This window comes from Podarcis raffonei, chromosome 7, assembly GCF_027172205.1.
Source record: "Podarcis raffonei isolate rPodRaf1 chromosome 7, rPodRaf1.pri, whole genome shotgun sequence".
Classification (NCBI taxonomy): Eukaryota; Metazoa; Chordata; class Lepidosauria; order Squamata; family Lacertidae; genus Podarcis; species Podarcis raffonei.
In genome coordinates this window covers 60,426,426-60,439,104 of record NC_070608.1, presented here as the reverse complement: position 1 = coordinate 60,439,104, position 12,679 = coordinate 60,426,426, and the positions used below count along the sequence as shown (strand labels likewise).

Here is a 12,679-nt window from a genome sequence, read left to right as displayed (position 1 = left end):
ATCGTTGCAAATGTCTTTTTTATAGTCACAAGCAGTGAGTGATTCTTTGAAGACTAAATATCAAAGGAAATCTTCTAACATCTAGTAAAAGGCTCAGACTAAAAAGAAAACTGCATGAAAACTCATACATATCAAAAGTTACTGCCATTACTTAATGGTATTAAGAAATGTTTTAATTGAATATATACAAATAAATTGTAAACAGATAAGGACATTGGCAGGATTACTGCAACAACCTGCTGCTTCATGAGAGTAAATAAAGTAGATGAATAAAAGAATAAGTTAAGTTAATTTAGAATATGCAGGAAATGATAAATATAAATTTAAGGAACTGCAGAAAGAGGAGGAAGGTAGTCGAGTTTTGAACTGTTAAAATGACTGTAAAACTATTGAAACGTATATAACTGAAAATCACAATTTTTTTTAAAAAAATGTTTTAATTATTTCAATATGCTAAAGAGACAATAAACCGATTCTTCCTCACATCTGTGCATATCTTTCTACCTTTGCAATATACAGGGGTCATGTTTGCGGTATGAAATAAAATTGAGTAAGAAAGATCATAAACTCCCATCCTCATTGCTACCTTTCGTAGCAAATCACTTCTTCCCAATGTTTAAAACTGAACCCAGGAGTTACCGTACTTCTGTAGACTGTGTGTTCTTGTGTGTGTCTCTGTGTGTCTGTGTCTGTACGTACACACACACACACACACACAGTGCTTCCCCCCCCAAAAAAAATGTTTAGGGGTACTCTCATTTTTCCTACTCATATTGAAATACTGCCCCTCAATGGGGCCCAACTTAGATTCACAAAATGTTTAGGGGTATGTGTCTCCCTGCGTCCCCCCAGAAAAAAAGCACTGTATACGAAAAACCCTGAAAGGGGAGAGGAGACGAAACAAACCAAGACGACAGTGGCCGTCCGTTTTCCCTTCTGGAAAGGTTTAAGCCTTGCTGTCCCCCCATTAAAGCTCATGGGAACACGACTTGCACATATTCCTGGAGGGGCCCCGCGGACGCCCCGGAACAAGCAGCGGGTTAGTTTTCTCCCTGGCAAACGTCAACCTCTGTCAGCGAGGCTGAGGGAGCTGAGCAACGCCTCCCTCCTCCTCCTCCTCCCAGTCTCCACCCCTGCGAGGAGCGCCGTGTGTCACAGAAGCAGCACCACTCGAAGCGGGTGGCGGCGCCTTATCGGCACCCTCCGAAAAGAGCCCGTCTCCTCCCGCGGAGCTGCGGCTGGCAAGGAGGGCGGAACATGTTTGTGCCGGAACCACTGCGCCGCTGGGTTGGGCAGCCAGACGGAGGCAATGACGCGGCTACGAAACGACCAAGGCGAAGAAGCCCTTAGGCCTTGACCTCGAGCGGGAGGCGAAGCGGGGTGATGGTCAGAGGTCAGGCCGCGGCCGCCGCGGCGGTGAAAAGCGCGAGGAAGGGCTTTTTGGCTCCGCGAGGGCCGCGCGGCTTCGTCCTCCTCCCGTTCCTGCCGGGCCCCGCCCGCTCCCGCCGTTGCCTAGGAGACTGGAAGCGCACCGGCTCCCTCGCGCCAGGACTCGGGCGGGGCGGCGGTGGCGGCGGCGGCGCGAGGTCGCCGGCGCGGGGCTCCTTCCCGGGAGGCCGGCGCGGCGCGGGGCTTCGCTCCCTCAGCCTGGGAGCGGGGGGCCGGTGCCCAGCCGCTGGGGCGCGAGGTGAGAGCGGTTGAAAGGCCAGCCCGGAGGGGAAGGGGAAGGGGCGAGGCTGGGGCTTCACGGCGGCTTCTGCCACTCGGTTTTCAGGGCTGCTGTCAAACTCGAGAGAAACGTTTGCCTCTTGAGCGCCGCCCCTGCTTACTTTGAGAATAAAATACGTAAATGTTTGTGAAATGTGTTTTGGTTTCAGGGCCCTGTTGCCCATCCAGTGCCGGATTTACGTACTGTATAAGCTAAAGAAGCTATATCTTAGGGCCCCACTCTATTGGGGGATCCCAACAAAATTTAAAGGGGAAAAAAATCTGGATGTACATTTCCAAAATATAAGATAAAAAGCAAAACCTACATACAGCAACAGTGTTTTCCCATACAGTGTTTTCTACATACAGAAAACAGTGTTTTCTGGGTTTCCCCAGAGTGGCTGGGGAAACCCAGCCAGATTTGGGGGGGGGGTATAAATAATAAATTGTTGTTGTTGTGTAGGCTCCTATGATGTAAGTAATTTAAGAAATTCAACACAAAAAACAGCGACAATTTGTTGTTGACAAAGGACAGCTGGACATATAAAGGGCCCCATTACCTTCAGTAGCTTAGGGCCTCATCAAACCTAAATCCGGCCCTGCCCATGTTGGGTGTTTGTGGTGGGGTTGGGGTTGTATCCTGTAGAGTTGTTCGGTAAACCAGGGGAGGGATTTGTAAATTGCATATATCAGTATGCTATTGTTCTACTGTTGACACTTAACTACTTTTATGCATTTTCCTTTTTAAAAAAATTAGATGTGAATATCCATGCATCATATCCACAACTTGAAAACAAGAGTAGTTTTCCCCCATCAGGAAACAGGAAGCTTTATTTTGACACCCATGCCTTTGTATGCCTTCTAGAAGAAAATGGTAATTCTTTTGCAGTGATTGTTAATATGTAAATTGTAAACATTGATATGAGTAACTGGGGATTCCCCCCCCCCCGCAAAAAAATCTGTTTCTCTTCAATCAAAAGTGCAGTCACTTTCTATGCATGTTCTGATTGTGGGCATTAGCTCTAACTGAATGAAATCTGGTAACTTCACAAAAATGTTTCCATGCAAAAACTGTATTTTCCTCTTCTGTCTGTACCAGTACTTTCATGTAATTTTTGTGAAACTGTTGAATTTTCCTCATGTTCCAATATTGCAAAACTCTTTGGAGGACTAGATTTATTTATACTGCATTCCTAAACCCCTGCTAATGGGGGACTTCTGAGTACATGTCCATGATATTATGCTGTTAGATATGTACACTTGTATAGGACATCAAATCTTCATAGAGGCTCTAAAGAAGCTACAATCTTCCATTTTAAGCGAGGCTGTTCTGTAAATAATTCCTACAGCAGCCTTTGTTTATGTGAATGTTATATTGTATATGAAATGTATATAGCTAATGTTTAGCAACATATAGAGGTTTCTGAATTTTGCAATATTCTGTATTCTAGGATTCACTACTCAGCAGTCTGAGATTATTGTGTCTGCTTTAATAAACATCATAAATAACAACATGAATGTGATATACAAGGACATGGTCACAAAAGTGCAACAGGTATAAATGAATGTGGAAATTTCTTAAATATTTATTGTTAATTGCTGTTTTAAAAGCTGGAGCAAAAACAAATCCCTTTGTTGTTAGCAATTGCGATATGTCCTTTCTAATAGTTTGATATTACTTCATTTTCTGTCCAGTGCTAAACCCCCTTACCTTTGCTGCACTACACCCAGTCAGGCTTGACAGCAGTAGCCTGCAGTGACCCTTGGAAAGGGGTGGTTTCAGGGTGGGATGCCAGCAGCTGTGGATCCCCTGAGGGGTTTGATCATTGGTCTCCTCAGAAACACCAGTGTATGGTCTGGCTACTGATGTAAAAATTTTAATGCATGAACTGAATAGACTGCTTGAGTGCAAGTAACCTGTAGCTTTCTGGATGGTGTTGGATTCAAGCTCCAATCAGCCTCAGCTAGCATGGACAATGATGAGGAACAATGGACATCTGAAGGGCCACAGGTTCCCCACCCCTGACCTAGTGCATTGTGCAATATGGTCTAGATGCTACTGCACAGTAAAATGTCTACCTTTCCACCCGTATTATCCCCATCCTTCTCTTCCTCTGAACATTAGTTGGGAAGAATGGAAAAAACAGGGCTCTTTTTGAGTTTGGTTGGGTGCTGGATGAACCTTCAGACAGAGCAAAATTTCTGGAGTACTAGTTGAAAGATTTGCTGTAGAGGAAAACATCTTATTGGCATTGGTGATACTAGACTGAATTAACTTTTTTCTTTTAAAGGAAATTGCTCTTCAGCAGATAATGTCTCATATTGGTGGAGTGAAAAAAGACATGATTATTTTGGAAAAGAGTGAATTTTCAGCACTTCGAGCAGAAAATGAGGTAAAGGCAAACATCCTTGGTAAAACATGCATTGGATAAGATTGTGAACCCCCTCAACCCACATCTAGCAGTAAGGGGAAATATTGTAGTTACTGCATTTTAATTAACCTTTGATTTAGTAAAGCATTTGGGATGTTTGGAAGAGGAAATATCACAGTAAAAGCAAGAATAGAAACCAGTATGTGGAGATGGCTTTTGAATTTAACAGGAACAACTTATTGGGTACATTGTAGAGAAAGTGAGTTGAACCCAGTCCTTGCAAATAGGCAAAGTTGTTCACTGATGTTGGAGATATTATCTTTGGAATTCCAAAGTCTCCACTTGCTTAGTCCCTCTGTAACATCAAAACAACCAATATGCATGCATCAATATTTTTGTATCTTGTACTTATGTAGTTTTAACATGTATTATCTCTCTTTTTAATGCAAAAATAAAAAAGAAAATAAAACTTCAACTTTACCAGCTAAGAAAGCAAGTAATGGTAAGATTTTTTGGACTTGAATAATATAACTACACTGAACATAGTTTTCTAGTTAACCATGTCTGATCTTTCTGTAAGAAGATATTTTAAGACTACCACTGCTTTTGAACAAGTGTCAAAGGTGATGTTCTCGACTAGCTACCTGGTAATCCAGGAAGGAGCACAACACATGCACAATGCTAGATTCAGGATTTTTCTCCTGGGGGACACCTATGTACAGCATTAGTCTAGAAAACTGAACCACATAAAAGACGACTGCAGGGGATGGGCTTATGACCCATCGTAGCTGCTTTCTTTTGAGCCAACATACAAAATGGAAAAAATCTTATCTGGCTTGCCTTTTAATCCAAGCTGGAAAAGTTGGGTTCATAATACGTGTCTCTCCCTTTGAGACTAACCCAAGCTTCTTTCTGGGCCTGAGGCTGGTGAACTTCAGCAGTTTTTATAGTGTTTTTATACTGATTTTCAGACCAGACCTTTCAGAGCTGTTTACATAAGGTTTTGATTGCTGTTTTTAAAGTATAATACAACAAAAACAGGATAATGGATCATAAAAGAACTAAAAGCCTAATGAAATGGATTTTAAAGTGCAATAAAACAGAGCTAATTCTCTCATCCCTAGACACATGCAGTCCTGTGGCCTGAGGTTTGGGGTAGTTATTGTTGAGACGTAGAGCATGGCAATAGCAACCATCTTTCTTGAGACAAGCATGTGCATGAAGGGATGCCCTTTGGATGTGCTCCCTTGCCCTCTTTTAGTTCACTTCTTTGTCTTCCTTGCAGTATTATTGCTCTGCTCTTGTTACACCACTTTCTTCAGTTAAGTTCTCAATGTAGCCTGTATCCCCTTTTGGGGACAAAATGGTTTTTTCTTGGTAATGAAAACACTTTAATTGTATAAAACAGTGGAATTTCATGAACTCCTGTTTATGTGTAGTATGTTGTGCACCTTTTATGGTGGCATTGTTGGTTCGTTGGAACCATTGTTTAGGTGTTAATCTATAAAATACCATCTCACTGAGCTGAACCATTTATAGCTGCTAAATAAGTAACTCGCTGACTGGTGTTTCTGTAACTGAGGTAACAGGAAGTTGTATAATAGCTGCAGTCACTGTGTTTTGAGCTCAGAATTATGGCAGCTAATTTTTAAAGTTGGGTGACTTTAAAGTTAGATAGACCCTGACTAGCTGTATTGATACCAGGATCTAGAGTCACCCATAATCTTTATAAACATTTGAGTATAGTTCCCAGTTAGGCACTTTTGCTGTCCTTGGTATTGTGGGAGTTCAGTTGCAGAAAGAGCTTGGTAGGGCTGAATTCCCCCCCTGCTCCAAAACATCTGAAATAAACCAGTGTAGGCAATGATGGACAGCTGAAAACAGTAATGCTTTACTTAAGAAATTAAGAATTTGTATGTCTATTTATTGTTTAATCATTCTGTAGGATGAAGTTTCCAAAGTTCGTACAGACAGCAAGCTAGATTTCAACTTGGAAAAGAGCAGAACAAAAGAATTGGTATGTAGTCTTTCTTTAAGATTTATTTATGTATTATATTTATGTCCCATTTTTTCCACCAAGTTGCTCAAAGGAGGTGTACATGGTCACCTCCTTGCACACATTTTATCTTCACAACAACCCTGTGAGGTAGGGTTAGGGTGACAGCAATTGACCCAAGGTCACCCAGTCAGCTTCATGGCTGAGTAGGAATTTGAACCCTGGTCTCCCAGGTCATAGTCCAACACTAACCATTACACCACACTGGTTGTTCAGAAACTGTCATGCTGTATAGTTTAACTTTAGGCAAAGTATTATTTTTAATCTGTTAGCCTTTTTGCCTTAAGAATTACAGCAGTCATCTGTGGGAATGGTGGTGTAGTGTAGAGTGATTAGACATAATGCTGGATTTAAAACAAGATTCATTTGTAGAATGTCAATCTCTAGCAAAATATTTTTTAAAATTGACATGTTTACACTTTAGGATCTTGATAGTGTTTCGTAACACTGAACTCTGTCAGTACTGCATTTTTCTATAAGAAAACTTGTCTTTTGCCATCCTGTAAATGCTTCATAACAAGCAACGTCCAAAAATAACCTCTGGCACGTATTGAGGAGCATTTGTAATTCATTGTAGGTTTGTAAGCGTTGAATGTTAAATCTCAACAGCTGATATTTTGGGTGATGGTTAACTTGCTATGTTTGCATGGCCATCACATGGGGGTAGAGAAACACGCACAGGGTCAAATGCAGCCTTCCAGACCTCTTCATCTGGCCCATTGAACTCTGTCCAGACAATGCCCCTCTTCTCCCCCTGCCCTCCGCCATATCTCTCATCAGCAACCCTCCTCAGGTACTTTTGCCTGGCTAGATTGTGTCCTTTAACTTTAGGTCTTCTTGCTTCTCTGGATGGAGGTGTGTGTAAATATAAACTTTGGATTTTTGTACAGCTGGGAGGTAGCCTACTGTATAAAAAAGCAAAACACCTGTTGCTCTGCCCGCTTTTGCCTTTGGCCATGCCACCTTTGTCATGTGAGTCCTGGAAGGTTTGCAACAAGGGAACATGGACCTTGCTCTGGAAAAGGTTATCTACCCCGACACAAAAGAATCAGAGAATTGTAGAGTTGGAAGGGACCCTAAGGATCATCTAGTCGAACCCCCTGCAATGCAGGAATATGCAGCTGAGCCATACAGAGATCAAATCTACAACCTTGGCATTATCAGCACCATGCTCTAACCAACTGAGCTATATTGCAATGAGCAGTAGAAGTTGTTTCAGTAATACTGGAAGGTGGGTTAACATTCATAGATGCACATGAATGAAAGGTGTTGGTTATTTTACACGGAAGGTAATCCATTGTTCTTAAATTTCAGTATTCGCTTAATGAAAGGAAACAGTTGAAAATGAGAACAGAAGTAGTGGAATTGGTAAGAACGATGAACTTAATGCTCGATCCGGGTAATAGTCCTCTTCACATCTGTTGTATAGGCTTACATGCATACCACCATTATGGGAATGGCATTTAAATATCCATGTGGTAGAAGTAGAAATAAGTGCAAAATGGCAGTTAACTGGTGCTTAAAGTTCGATATTGAATTGCTATTAAAACCATGTAAGCACAATGGGTTGAATCCAGCGCTGCTGGTGTGTGAGCAGAATGGACTTCTCCTAGGTCTATGCTGGATTCAACTCAATATGAAACATGAAGCTTAGATGGGTTTGAAGCACGCAAAACTGGAAGATTAATTTTATGCACAGTCAGCCTTAATTTTTTTGTATATTTCAGAATTTTGGATTTGGACAAATATCTTAAGTATTTGCTTGTGAATTAAGCCCAGTAAATTAGTGCAGTACTGTACATGTTCAAGTATATTTTAACTCACCAGATTAATTCATAATACAAACATACTGTATTTTTCCTTCTATAAGACGCCCCCATGTATAAGATGCTCCCTATTTTGGGGGACTCCGATTTAAGAAAATGGGGGGAGATGGCCCCCATGTATAAGACGCCCCAAAATTTTGGACATTGTTTTTTAAGAAAAAAAATCTAGTCTTATACACGGAAAAATACGGTATATCCACTAGCAATATGAATAAAAACCTCACAGATTTTTGAGAGTTTCTAGTAAAAAATATTTGAAGTGAATGTGGCTGGTCACCTAACTACACACTTACCCTGAATTCTATAAAAGATCCCAATGAAATATATAATTATTTGAAGTAGCCGTGTTTTGAGATATGAATAGAGAAAAAGCATAAGCCATCTGGTGTGCTGCTATTGTCAGAGGTTTAGCCTCAACGCGCTGTTTACAATTCTAACTTTTTCCTCTTGGGAGCTACCTGTAGCCTGAATAACACCACCATCATTCCTTTTGCATTTACTGAGCCTTTGGGGGCATATAGAAGGAGGCATAATTGCAGATAGTGTGCTTTACTTGGCACTGTCTCTGTTTGAACATGAGATACTTTAAGTATGTGGAAAGGGTGCTTTTATGTGTGTGAAAATAAATCAAATTGGGCTTGTTTCTGCTTGTTCAGTATTTGCGTGTAGGAAACATTTATTACAATCAAACTAGCCAACAATGAAAATTTTTAAAAAAACATTTTTTCTTAAAAAATCTAAGCATGCAGGTTCAGTTTTAATTACATTTACTCTGAAGTATGTCCCATTTGAGATTAAAAGAGATTACGTCCAAAACAAATGACTTAAAATTGCAGCCATAAATAAATGATCCACTGCATCTGTTTCAGACAGAAGGTGAGATTTGCCTAAGGAGCCCTGCCAGTGGAAGCTGTGCACACAAACTTACACACCAGGGTTTCCCCACTTCTCCTCCTGCATTCCCTTCCCCCCAAAAAATTGGCTTGCAGGGATTGAGAGAACCCCTGGAACAATGTAAAAGGGTGAACGCTAGAATGCTTGCGCAGATGAAACATTCATAAAAGTGTAACCTTTAAACCTGCCCAGAGAATCATTTTTCAGCTCAGCTTGGAGATAGTGGAGGTTGAAGCGGGGGCATTTTTCCATGTGTAACATGCACCTCCATCTATCAGCTACAGCCCTTCCCCTTAAAAAAGTGCTCTTGCTATAACAGCAACATTCACATTGGAGCGGGGGTGTTACTCCATCCATATGTAGAAACATTTTAACTGCTTAGGTTCTTATTTTGTTTTTTGGGTATTCTCCAAGAAAGCTAATTGGATGATACTACTAGGTTAGGTGGGACGCAGGTGGTGCTGTGGTCTAAACCACAGAGCCTGGGGCTTGCCGATCAGAAGGTCGGCAGTTCAAATCCCCGTGACGGGGTGAGCTCCTGTTGCTCGGTCCCAGCTCCTGCCAACCTAGCAGTTCGAAAGCACTTCAAATAGGATAGATAAATAGGTACCACTCCAGCGGGAAGGTAAATGGCGTTTCCGTGCGTTGCTCTGGTTTGCCAGAAGAGGCTTAGTCATGCCAGCCACATGACCCAGAAGCTGTCTGCGGGCAAACGCCGGCTCCCTCGGCCTATAGAGTGAGATGAGTGCCACAACCCCAGAGTCCTCTGCGACTGGGCTTAATGGTCAGGAGTTCCTTTACCTTTACTAGGTTAGGCACACAAACTGTATAGTGGGGGGGGAGCCTCTGACCCATTGGCTAAAGGTGGTCTGCCTTACTGGACTTTCCCCAGCTCATAGTCCTCAGTGTTCCTGTTCTAACTATCATGCTGGCAAAACAGTGTGTGTTATCCCTGTTTTGTGAGGCCAGTCAGCTTCAGTGTTGAGTGGTTGAAGTGGCTTCACTCCTGCAGTGGCATCTAGAAGTAGATCACATTGGTGAAGCAACGACAGAGTGCTTTGCTCTGCTTTGCTGGCCTGATTGCCTATTGCTTCCATCCCGCAAGGTGAGAAGGAAATCCCGTTTCTTACTGCACAGCATGTAAGTGAGGTTTATGTGTGCATTATAGTCTTAGCAGAAGTGACTTTTTAAGCTAATTCCCAAGTGGACTGGAGAGAATCTACCAATAAGTGTCCAACCATAATATAATGTTGGACACAAGCAACTGGCAGAGTATTGCAGAAAATAAAAACCTTGAGGAGGGGGAAATTGCAGAAGCGGCCCAAAGACGACTGAGCATGTTAAGTGGGCATGGAATACTGCCTGCCTGTTGGAGAGAGAGAACAGAAGATCATGGTGAGAGAGAGTGCAATGGAGGAGCTGGAATGCTGAAGGGGGAGCAACATTTTGTTGGATAGTCTCACTCTGTTAAAAGTTACAGTACTGTATCGCTTTTTAGAGATGTGACTGCAGTGTTTAAACTGTATTGAGATATTGTTCCCTTTTTTCCTTTTTTTAAAGCATGCACAACAGGATAGAGCTTTAACACAGACGTACAGGAAAATAGACACTGAAGTTGCAGGCCTGAAAACAATGCTTGAATCGCACAAACTTGACACCATTAAATATTTAGCAGGTATGTAGTTCTATCATGGTGCAGATGCTTAGTAACTGTCTCAGTTGTCTGGTACTCATATTCATGTGTTTTATATTCTTTGTATCAAGTGTGACGGCTTTTGGTGTCTAAGAGTTACTAATTATCTACTGGAGTTGTATCCATTGATTTTAGAACATGGAGACCTCTGGTCAGTATCTGGATATTAGCATCTTTTGCTGCTGTTGTGTGCACCTGGAAAGCTTGGAAAGCCAACACCATGCTGATCCTTTTAATCTTCTTTCCACACTAGTGCAAGGAAAAGTCGAGGGTAGGGGCACGCACATAAGAGCAGGCACAGCAAGCCCCGCAACTCTGTTGCCATGGGCACATGCCCCATTTTGCCCCTGCCCCCTTGAACCAGCCTGAATCATGCAAATCCTATCGGTTTCCATGTTTATCTAACAGTGCAGGCAGATCCAAGTAAAATGTTTAAGCATCTAAATACTTTTCTTTAGCCAGACTTTCATTTTCAAAAGGATTAAAATCTGACAATATGCATTCTTTCTTCTCCACCCTTATTTTCTTCCAGGTTCAGTATTTACATGCCTTACAGTCGCACTGGGGTTTTACCGTTTATGGATATAACAAAGCATCCCTCTTGAAAGGACTTGTACTATCTTGCCTTACCAAAAAAAAACCCACAACCCTACGAAAAAGTATTGTCACTTTATTGAAATAATGTAGTCTTTACTTCAGAGTCACTGCCATTTTATTTATTTGTTTAGACTACAGAATGTAGCCAAATAATGTGCCTCAAAACAAATGTAAGTACTGAAATACTGATAGAAACATAGCCTGGAATCAAAGGCAACTGTATTTTGCACATCAGAGCCCACTCATCTAAATTTTTGTGTGTCTCTGGGCTATTGTAAAACTAAAATGTCAGGTTATAAACATATCAAGCATGATAAGTTATAGTAGAATGTACTAGGGTTTTATATGTCAAGTACCAAGGGAGGAAAAAAATACAAGCATTCTTTTTGACATCATTCCTTCAGAGGTGAAAAATTATTTAATTAAATTGCAAGTTATCTTTCCGCTAGTGTTGATAAAACACTATGGGTGGAATTCAACATCACACTTTTCCAATCGTTCCATCTGCGCAATTGTTCCAGTCTGCCAGCTGGAACAATGCCTCCCCCTCTCCATCCCACACACTTACTGTTTGGGAATTCTCCTGGTCTTCCCAGAACCAATCTTGGGGATCACAGGGAGAGGGGGGCAAAGCCCCATTGTGCAAACAAAAATCCTAGCACAGGGCTTCCACAGATGGGGCTGGTTAGTTGAATTGCACCCATTGTAAATATTTTATTATGCTTTAATAGATTGGCAGGTTTTATTGTGGTCTGCTGTTGTAAAATTCCGTCCAAATAATAATGTTTTACGAGCAGATGTAGAAATATCATGTTCATAAGCAAATGCCAAAGAAACGATAGACTAGAAACCGCCACATGCTAGCCGTTACCTTGATATAAAAGTGGAAAAATTAAAGCTCAGTGAGATACATGAGCTTTTTATATAGGCACTGAAATTTTCTTGGTTGATAGAAGAGAGTGGCCTCCATTCAAAAATTTAGGAAAAATAAGATAGAGTTCATTGAGGGAAAATAAGAAGCGGATAGTGCAGTCTTATACATATCTACTTAAAACCACTTAGAAGGCATTTTGGCAAGTAAGCAGTGTATAAAGTAGTGATAATCATATTAATAGTAAGTTCTGTTGAGATCAGTGGAGCATGAAAGCAAACTCAGATGCAGCTCAGTAGTAGGAAAATTCACTAGAATGATTGTCTTATTTTGTGGGGTGTCTTGAACAGTTTGAAAATATTAATAAGTACTTCCTAGTGTTGCTATTAAGGAATATCTATATGTAGACTAATGGCTGATGAATGTAACCTTTTTTTAGAGCAAGCCATTCTAAATAATAATAAAAATTGTAGTAGAACTGGGAATTGCAGCTAGAACATATTTTTTAGGTCACAGTTCTCAAATACTTACCTGAAAATTAGTTCCACTGAGATTAGGAGAACAGACTTGTGTATAATTGCTCTGATCCAGAGATGCTTGTGTATAAACTGCCTGCAGAGACTGTTGGAATTTTTTGAAAGTTGCTTTTGCGAGGAAAGCAAC

The 12,679-nt window shown here is 41.2% G+C and overlaps 2 protein-coding genes across 4 annotated transcripts in view; one reads left to right on the top strand and one right to left on the bottom strand.

The window, feature by feature from the left end:
- The first annotated feature begins 1,141 nt into the window (after positions 1–1,141).
- Positions 1,142–12,474, top strand: MCUR1 (mitochondrial calcium uniporter regulator 1). Of its 3 annotated transcripts, none has more exons than XM_053396808.1 (9): positions 1,142–1,687; positions 2,465–2,581; positions 3,159–3,262; positions 3,999–4,100; positions 4,540–4,581; positions 6,025–6,096; positions 7,450–7,503; positions 10,416–10,530; positions 11,081–12,474. In XM_053396808.1, the coding sequence occupies exons 1-9, from the start codon at positions 1,384–1,386 to the stop codon at positions 11,134–11,136; spliced, it is 966 nt and encodes a 321-aa protein (XP_053252783.1). In that variant the 5' UTR covers positions 1,142–1,383; the 3' UTR covers positions 11,137–12,474. The 3 variants fall into 3 exon arrangements, with proteins under 3 accessions (XP_053252783.1, XP_053252785.1, XP_053252784.1); XM_053396810.1 differs by lacking the exon at positions 1,142–1,687 and adding an exon at positions 1,718–1,845; XM_053396809.1 differs by lacking the exon at positions 1,142–1,687 and adding an exon at positions 1,720–1,851.
- Positions 2,459–12,679, bottom strand: part of NOL7 (nucleolar protein 7) — a 59,746-nt gene continuing 49,525 nt past the window's right edge. Inside the window, exon 9 of the mRNA XM_053396817.1 lies at positions 2,459–2,497. The gene's annotated coding sequence lies outside the window, so the exon portion shown is untranslated. The remainder of the gene's footprint in view (positions 2,498–12,679) is intronic.

Coding starts and splice junctions, on each gene's coding strand:
- MCUR1 (XM_053396808.1), top strand. CDS start 1,384: ATGGTCAGAGGTCAGGCCGCGGCCGCCGCGGCGGTGAAAAGCGCGAGG. Junction 2,582..3,158: donor ATGCCTTCTAGAAGAAAATG/GTAATTCTTTTG, acceptor TCTGTATTCTAG/GATTCACTACTCAGCAGTCT. Junction 7,504..10,415: donor GAACAGAAGTAGTGGAATTG/GTAAGAACGATG, acceptor CTTTTTTTAAAG/CATGCACAACAGGATAGAGC.